Raw genomic sequence first — 9,811 nt, 5'->3', positions numbered from 1 at the left:
GATGTGCAATAGAGCATTTGGCTTCCACATGAGCAAAGATGCCGGTAGAACATGGGGTGCAGATCTTTGGCACGAGTTATCTTGTTGTTTTACGAAATTCGAAAATTGCATTTATGAGTTTCAAAAAATATGAGAAAAAATCAGGATGTAGCCAATGATGTATCCTACAAACTTGTAAAATATCAATTTAAAATACTTTATATTTTGAACTACACAAAAATGACAAAATTTTGGATCTGCGTATGCATATTTTAAAATCTCCAAATTTTATCAGATGTTATCATTTTTGTGTAGCCTATAATATTAAGAATTTCGCATTGCGGTTTTAAATGCTTGCGGTTTACAACATGACAATGTCCATCTTTTTTCCCATAACTTTTTGAAACTTCTAGATACATATTCCGGTAGAACATGTGGTTTGTTGGAATTTGAGGACTTTAGGTTCAATAATAACTAAAATAAGTCATGAAAGTCTAAAAGACTCATTCATACATGACAAGAGGTGAGACTAGAGTTTAGTCTCACATTGCTAGTGGAGTAAATCGGTGTTCTACCATTTACTAGGAGGTTTAGAAAAGGAGTGATACATACCATGCACACCTCCGCCGCCTTGCCTGCCTCGATATTTTCTTCAAAGATAAAAATAAAAAATAAAAAATGTAAAATAGCTGAATGATATTGCATTTTTTTACTCCCTCTGTACCAAATGAATTGAAATTCTAGCTTTGCCATAAGTAAAGGTCTTAAGTGATACCCATTGGTATAATGTAGATGTCCTCTGGTTGCTTCCTATTTGGTTTTACGTATTGGGCGGTGATTGATTTATCCTTGGTTGTAGTAGCCTAGTAGGTTTGCGTCGTTTGTACATTGGGTAGTATTGCAAATGCCCTGCCAAATTATGCTTATGTGATATATGTCCAATAACATTTATTATATATCGCAAACAACTGGGTTAAATCTTGGACTTCTTCACTGTATTTTCCTTAAGTATGTTGCTGCTTAGCAAGACTACTAGATGATTACATCACTATTGTTGTTTTAAATTATTTTTTTAGATTTTCTGTTTTACAATTTGGCATAGAAAAATTACATGGTTCCTGCGCCTCTAACTTGAATTTCAGTCAAAGTATAGGGTTGAAATTTTCCTTCTATTATATTCAGAATAACAAACTTTACGTCAAAACCATCTTAATTTTGTGTGAAAAGAAGAGACGGATGCTCAGGCTTGACTATTTAGTGCATATTATACATCTTGAATCTTTACGAAATGAGGAGAGCAATTGCCCTGCCTTGAAACTTCCAAGCAAAGCAGCAGCAACTGCGCATTCTTGATTCAATCAAGATGCATGCATATACATACAACTGGAGCTGAATAAACACATATAGTGTAATGTTTGAAGTTCTACTAAATATGACATGAAGACACGGCAAGCATAGTAAAGAATACACGAGGCACAGGCTTAGAGAACTCAAATATGGGGGGAAATAGATGGAAGAGCAAAGACGATGCAGGTGCAGGTTCCAGATTCCTACCGCACAGAGGAGCGGTTCCAGGTTCTTCTTCGAGAAATTTCCCTATTTGACACTGGTTAAAGTTTCAGTTCCTTATTTGGCCCTAAAAAACTTTTTCTTCCCTATTTGACATCCTAACTTCATTTTCTTCCCTATATGACATTCTAGTGCATTTTGAGCCATAACAGTGTTAGCTAGGGACCTAAGATGACATTTTTGCCCGTGAGTCAATATGTGACCAATTATTTTTTACACATGCCAAAATTCACAGTACCATGATATATTTGGAGCAACCATTTGGATTTTGATACAGAACATACATAAATGACTCATCTACCTAGATGTGACAGGATAAACAAAGGAAAACGCTTTCCATCCGGCGACCGATCCCTCGCCAGCGATCGGTCGTCGTCCCTCGCCCCGCGCGGCCCTATATGGGCCTGGTTTTTCGGCCCAAACTGGAGTGTTGCTTTTTTTTAAGAAATATACCGTGTTGTTTCCAGATTTGTAACAATTAGATAAAAAAATTGTTGTAAACTCACACAACATAATTTGTAAGATTTTTCTAAGTGATATGTTACGAAAATGAGTGTTTCTTGATACGTTGTAAACGGATGACTTTTTTGTTGTACTTATTTATGATTTTTGGTGTAATTGTTTTAGTCATGGACATTTTTTTCGTAGAGATGTTGTATATGTTCGTTAGTTTTGTAACAAATGCGTATAAAAGTTATAGAGAAAGCATGTCAGAGATGTTGTGATGTTTAGTTGTAAATTATTTCTTAACAACTTTTGAATTATTTGCAAAAATATATTTTTTAGTTGTAAATAGTATGTGGTTTTTGTGGATGATGTTTGCGACTTTTGTTGTAAACACCCAAATTATTTGTGGCCTGTGTTGCTAATTATTATTGTAAATATTTTACTGGTTTGTTCTAAAGATATTTCTGGAATGAAAGCAGACTTTTATTGTAAACATCCAAATAAAATAATGTTGGTTTTTGTTATTAATTATTGTTGTAAGTATGTTTCCGATTTGTTCTAAAGATATTATTGCATGGAAACTGACTATTATTGTAAACACCCAAATAAAAAATATTTTTTTTGTTGTTAATTATTATTGTAAATTTATTGATAATTTGTTGTACATATATGTGAAGATTTACTGTGAAAATTTTGTTGTAATACTTTTTATTTTTTGTACACAAAGCGGCGGGTTTTTGTTGCTATACTAAACATCGGGTTTTGTTGTAAATATCTGAAAGTTTGGGGGCAAAGGGAAACACGTGTTCGGTTTAAACTGATAGGCTTAGGACCGTGGGTTGATTTTCCAAAAACCAGGGGGCAAAATGCAAAAATCGAAATGCTGCTAATTCTGCACGCCGGATTACGATCGAACGGCCCTGGTACGACCGATCCCCGCGCGCGGATCGGCCGACCGACGGCCAGCGCGCTCCATAAACAAAATTGCTCAGCAACCGGTACTGCTATCTGTTTCTCACACAATCCATGGATGAAAAACCAATCTCGGTCTGTGTCGATATTGCCAGCCCCGTCGCTAACAGCAGCAAGAATAATAAGAGCTCCCAGCCGCGTACGAGCCCCGAGGTCGAGCTCGCATCCGTGCCCAAACCTGCAGCCATGCCCCCTGCTGAGCTCGACGACGGAAGCACCACAGCGGCGGCTTATCCCTGCGCTGCAGTGCCATTCGCCGCCGTGCCCGAGTCACCGTCCGGTTCCCTGACTTGACCGCGCTCCGCTGCCATGTCCGGTCCGACCTGCACATCCCCTCCGCCCCTGCTGCCCAATGCTAACGTTAGCGCCGCCGCTTCTGTTTTGTCGGGACTGAGAGGGAGATGGACGGGAGTCGGGAGGGGGAGGGGTCTGGGAGAGGGACAGGTCGGCCACTCGGCCTAGGACCTGGGAATTTTGGCCCCTTTTCCCCAGCTTGTGTTGATTGAGGCAGGGGCACTTGAGTCCAATAAAAATGAAGGCAGTGTCATATAGGGCGGAAAATGAAATTAGAATGTCAAATAGAAAAGAAAAAGTTTTCGAGGGCCAAATAAGGAACCGTAACTTTACCTAGTGTCAAATAAGGAATTCTCTCTTCTTCTTCGCTCCTTCTCTCACCGGCGAGTCTGCCGCTCCCCCTCCCCTCTGATTGCCTTTCTGGCATCGCGAGGGGGAGGGGAGGCTTGGTTCTCGTTTGTGTGTGTTATAGTTTTTGATTTTCTGGTTTTTAAGGTTCCTCTATCAACGTCTTGGTGGGGCAGATGTTGATGGTGCTCTTAGAAATAATTGTCTCCCAGTCCATGTCTTTGCTCATCGCATGTGTTGTTGATGCAGAGGCTTGTGGAGTCCAAGCTGTTGGAGGGGCTTCGTTTTGGCGCTGCGTCATGGCGTGGCGGCAAGGCTGAGCTGCTCTTGGAGTGTGACAGTCTTGACTGCGGCATGTTTATGGAAGATGGTAGGAGATTCGGGCTTGAAGGGTGGGGTGGCGCTCGCGTCGGATCCGGCCTTGAAGAGGCTCGGAGGGCTCCTCCGGCTGATTTTCCTTATAGGGTTAGATCCAGTCTTACGAGACTGGTGGCTACTGCGGCTCGTTAACGCCTCATGGCTAGGGGCTTCTTCAACGCTAAAGTGTGTACCAACTACTGATGCTCTTCTTCTCCGGTGATGGTGGAGGACGTGTGTTCTTCGTAGTTGCGGCGACAACAATTTACAGTAGTATAACCGTTTATATCTCCTCGTGTTATGTTGCTTGTATATGTACCAACTATGTATTTTTATGTTTATAAATGCAAGTAGCGTATGCCTACGGACGTACATCGTCAAAAAAAAAAGAATACACGAGGCACAGGGTTAGAGAACTCAAATATAGGGAAATAGATGGAAGCGCAAAGACAGTGCACACGGCAAGCATAGTAAAGAATACACAAGACAAGGCGCGGGCTTAGAGCATTACTGCCAGAACCCTCAAACTGGTCAAATCCTTAAAATAACTTCTTTTTGAAAGCCGAGATATAAAATTAGCGCCGAACAGGGCCCTTAAACCCTAAGCCCTCAAAATAATTGAAGGCCCGGCCCTCATTTTTCATCCCAACATGTACAAACCCAGGTTAAGGGGCAAAATACCCAAGCCCCTTCATCTGGTCAACGAGCGTCGCGGGAGGAAAATATCCCTCCAACCGCTCGAGTTCCTCCTTCCCCCTGCGTCGCCGCCGGCCCGATTCCGCCTCGCCCCGTCAATCCCGCCTCCCCGCCTCCGCCTGCGCCCGATCTGAATCGGCCGCCGTCCCGCCTCCGCCTGCGCCTGCGGTCGAGATGCTATCGCGTCGCGCCCTGCGCGCTCGTCCACCGGCTACCATGGCGTGCGGCTCCGCCCCTCCGGCCGGTGGGCCCCCGAGATCACGTGCGGCAGCGAGCGTTTTTGCTCGGGACTTTCGAGCCGGCGGAACTCGCCGCCCGCCCGTACAACGTCATGGTGTGGCGTTACGACGGCGCCACCGGGCCGCGGAACTTCTTCGACGTCAACAACCTCGCGGTGGCGGAGTTCGTGGCGCCGGCGTTCAACATCGTTACCCGCACCGAGGAGCGCGTCGTCCGCCGGGTATACATGCGGATGTCCATCCGCAACCGCGATGAGGCGGACATGGCCACCTTCCATGCAGCACGTCGAAGCAGAGCTCGAGTTCTACGCGCAACGCAACGAGCTGCGGTGGCCGCCGCTCGTCCGTCTTCATCCTTGGCGCCACCTCCCACTATCGTACTCGATGATAGCTCTGACGACTAAGATCCTGATTGAATCGACAAGATGATCGCGGAGCTAGAGGCGGAGGAAGCCACCAAGAAGGCTGCGGAGGACGATGACAACTCCGATTTTGATGGGACTTCTGGGATAAATCCTAGATTTCGACGATCAGATGAACTATCTACCTAGTATGAATGTTGATGAACTACCTAGTATGTATGTTCAGTGTCAGTTTGAATGAACTACCTAGTATGTATGTTGATGAATCATGTTTGTTGAAGTTTAAATGTGTCTCAAATTTTAAATGTTTTGAGGGTTTGAAGGCCGGGGCGCAGACCAGTGCCCTCAAACCAACCCTGTTTTGAGGGTTGGTTTGAGGGCACTAGTCTGCGCCGGCTGTTTTGAGTCTTCAAAATCACCAATTCTCGATCCTCAAACTGCTTTTGAGGGCACTGCTAGTGATGCTCTTAGAGAACTCAAATATGGGGGGAAATAGATGGAAGAGCAAAGACGATGCAGCAGTCATCAGCAGAGTTCCAGAGTAGGCAGCAAACGGAAACAAAACCATCAACTACAATCAGAAGTACATCTGTTCATCCAAGGTGACGTTTTAAAGCACACAAGTAGACCAAATAAGGGAGGTAAATTCGAAGACATGCTGAGTTGCCCATGTCATGATAGTGCCTAAAGTAGTAAGGTCTTACTTTTCAGAAACTATTGCAAACCCAAGTGGGCTCTGCTTCCGCATGTCATGTTCCTAGCCTTGGACGCAAGAAGACCGCGTAAAGAAACTGTATCCTTGAACACAAAACACAGGTGGCAACACCGGAAACCATTGCAGTTACACAGAGCTAGTTGCTAACCACAATAAGCTCTAGGCCTTGTGCAAGACTAGCAAAAAACCTGAGACAAGATTACTAGCCAGAACCATAAACTGAACTGGGAAGCACCCAGAGGCTACAGAGTAAACTGTAGTCATGAGGGAATGTAGAACTATATAATATGGCGTGACCTGCGTCGTAGTACACTGGCTGACCAAGCTCGACTGCAGTCCAGGTTTCATCAGGATCTTCAAATAGCTTGGCAACATAGATGCAGTTACTCTTTCCTCCCCATCTTTCAGGGCTCATGCAAGAAAATGTAGGAGTCCTCGTATCAAGGCTAACAAACAGTGCTTGATTGTCCAACTTCTCCATCTTCACCCACTTAGCTGGCCTGACCGAAAAGTCAAGGTGAAAGACCTTAAAGAAGCGATATGAACCATTCAACTTGTCAGAGCTCCTCGAGAGGTGAACCATGAGAAGTTTGTCACCACAGACCACCAACAATGGGTCAAAAGGCAGAAACTCCCACTTAATGGCTACTTCTTGCATGCTGAATTGAGGTGCCAAGCGTATAGTGTGGAGCCTCATAAGAGAATCAAAAACAACGATATCACCATTGAATAACAGAATCTGAGTGATGCGTTCTCTCTCAAGAGCGAGAGCGTGCTCCGACCAGGAGTTTGTTCCAACCTGCCACTCAAACATGGAAGTTCTGGAGCAAAGGAGGAGGCGTGAGTTGGGTGAACTCAATGCAGCTGTAAGAATGCCTATGCCACAAAATTCCCCAAGTTCATTGTTCGGTGGGAGTTTGGGGGGCTTCACCTTGGTACCAGTGAACACATTGACAAGGATGCAGTGCTCCCTATAGGAGAAGATAAGATACCCACATGAGCAGCCCAAATAGTACATATTATCTGGAGTATTTTGAGGCACTGAACAGCAAAGGGATAAGTTTTTCTTGCTAGGTTCACTGAGCTGCCATTTGCAGTTAGATAGAAGCATGGGCTTGATATTGCCTGTATGGGGAGGAACATAAGGACCATCCGGTTTGAGATGGACTGGTGGGAAGCTGAAGGTATACGCAGAGGGAAAGGAAGAGACTGCAGCACGCCAAGAGCGGCAGGTCCCAATGAAAGCAAGGAAGTCATGGAATGAGGTAAAGAGATCAATGATTTCGTGAAGCAGGCTGTCCAGGAGATCTGCAAAACCATGAGGTTCAGACGAAAGCAAGGAGGTAGAGCCTGAGGCATGGCAGGTGTTCTTAGAGGGGCTCCCCACAATGGTAACTTCGCTGCCATAAATATATTCAAGGATAATGGATCAGAATAAGAACTGCAACATAATAGAGTTTTCAAGAAAATGCAAAAAGGTATGATAAAGTAATACTGCAGGAGTTAATACACTGCATGAAATGCAGTAAGCTTTAGCTGAACAATAAGGCAAACAGGGGCGTCTATTTGGAAATGCAGTAGGCTGTAACTGAACAATAAGGCAAACTTCAATCAGAAGCTACTTCAGAACCACCTACAGCTTGATTTTTTTCTACAATAGCAGCATAAATAGAATCTTTTTGGTGCCAACCATGTGTACAATGATACATTTTCAAATAATGGTAGGTGGCGTGCAGAGTATTCAAAATAAATAGCAATAAGTGAGGATATTGTTTGACGTAAAAGCTCCACTTCTTATCTAGACAACTTTCATGAGATCATTTGCTTATGCATAATTCACTTGGTAGCTAAACAGAAGTGAGCATTGATCATGGCAGCACCATGGCCATGACGAAGACCAAACGAACACGAGACAACTGGGTGCTGAAATGAGAGGCTCTCTTTCTTGATTTGACTTTGGATCAAACTTACCAACTGAGTAAACTGGCACGCTGAATGGCATCACGCAATGAATAACAATCATTTTCATAACATTCAAAAAAGAACTATAATGCCCTCAGTTGTTTACAAGGACAAATTGTAATTTGTGATTTTGGTTTTCCCTAGTAAATAATCAGTGTCATGATAAAAGTATCCACCAAATCGCGTTTGAAGATGAGTTTCACTTCATCACTAAACCAAGTGAGCATAGTTCAAGGCAGCAGCATTACCAAGACCGAACCCGGAGTACTCAAAACTGTAATGCTCATCTGCCTAGTAACAAAGGAAATTTCGAACTTTTTGGCTAAACAGAGAAAATTAAGTTATCAACAACTGATATGAACGAAGTTGTTCCATGTTAAACTGTTAGTGCAAACGCACTAAATCAGAATATTACCAAACTGAGACACCTTAGAGATCCAAATTTAGGGGAGGCCAGTTCGCTACTAAGCACTATCAGTTCACCAAAAAACCCTAATCATAACTGACAATTCATCCAAACAGACCTACTGATTCACTACATACTCGAAATCTCAGTGCTGTATCGCTAAGGATAGATTACTGATCGAACGATGCGTGGTAGGCGTTTCTCTCCGATTCTAGGTTCGACTGGCCTCCATCCACTCCGTAAACAAATAAGCCATCAATAAGAAGAGAAAAGAGAAAAGAGGCGAGCAAGGACGGAGGAGGGCGCGGACCTGGAGGTGAGAGTGGCGTCTGCCAGCGCCGACGATTCGGCGCCCTGCTGTAGCGACCTCGCTCTTCCACGGTGGCGGCGGCGGCGGCTTCCGGCCATGGGGGCGCACCGGTACCTAATGGAGAGCAGGGCAATTCCTACTGCGCACTGCAGGGAATATGCTCTCTTCGCATACCAACTTTGGTCTTGGGCCCGGCCCGTTTCCATTTTCTGAATTGGTGTGTTCTTTAAGCGTGTGTTTGGTTGCTGATCTGGTTGGGATGGGATGGAACCATCCATATTGGGTGGATGGGATAGTCCCAATCCCACCTTTTGTTTGTTTTGTGGGATATAGGCTGTGTGGACGATGGATCACACGTGATAGTTGGTTGTGGTAACCTTCTCTTCCATTTGGTGAGATTACCACCATATTTTTCAACAAGTCAGGTACAACAATTGACTGGATGTAGAAACAAAAATCAGCACAAGAATTTTATGTACAAATCCATCATGCAACACACACATATCGTACATACACACATAATTTAGAAATACACGACAAATATTAATACTTGCTTCACATATAAGTGCTAGAAAGCAATACATGCCATAATTTTGCAAAGTAGTACATAGTCTTGAAACTACAGATAGCATTACAAGTTCATGTCATGGCTAGAAGCATCAGCACAAAAGCTAGTAGACATTAGGCCACAATTTCTACTTCTTTGTGGCAAGCAAAAGTGGTCATACCATCAGCACAAGTCATCAACCAGGGAAGTTGTTGCTAACATACCTAGCAATCCAAATTAACTTGTTCGCAAAGTCCAACGAGTGGAAAGCCCGCGCAATGCGAACATTTTCAACCAGATGTGCATAGTAGTGAGAAAGGTATGCTGGTTCGAAACCAGGAATGCCTTTCATGCTATCCCAAAGACCTTCGGGCAACTCGTCATTGGTCTTACCAGCCTCCACTATAGCATTAGCAATCTTTTCACCAACAGCCGAGAATGTTGCTATCATCTTATCTTCGCTTTCTTGTGCACTTGTTTTGGCTCTCTTTGCTTTTGGGGCTGATGGCCCAGTGGGCGAGGGAGTAGCAGCAGCATTTGGCGAGGGAGTAGCAGCAGCTTCCGCGGTTTCCCCAACATCATCTTCAATTTCCGTCACTTCTTCAGCA

The 9,811-nt window shown here is 44.1% G+C and overlaps 1 protein-coding gene across 1 annotated transcript; it reads right to left on the bottom strand.

Annotated features, from left to right (window-relative positions):
* Positions 1-6,046: 6,046 nt before the first annotated feature.
* Positions 6,047-8,816, bottom strand: LOC127334215 (uncharacterized). The gene is made up of 2 exons (XM_051360634.1): positions 8,657-8,816; positions 6,047-7,378 (listed from the first exon to the last, which is right to left on the bottom strand). The coding sequence occupies exons 1-2, from the start codon at positions 8,752-8,754 to the stop codon at positions 6,181-6,183; spliced, it is 1,296 nt and encodes a 431-aa protein (XP_051216594.1). The 5' UTR covers positions 8,755-8,816; the 3' UTR covers positions 6,047-6,180.
* Between the last annotated feature and the right edge of the window lie 995 nt (positions 8,817-9,811).

The sequence above is a fragment of the Lolium perenne genome, chromosome 2 (genome assembly GCF_019359855.2).
Source record: "Lolium perenne isolate Kyuss_39 chromosome 2, Kyuss_2.0, whole genome shotgun sequence".
NCBI lineage: Eukaryota > Viridiplantae > Streptophyta > Magnoliopsida > Poales > Poaceae > Lolium > Lolium perenne.
This window is presented reverse-complemented; position numbering and strand designations above follow the sequence as displayed.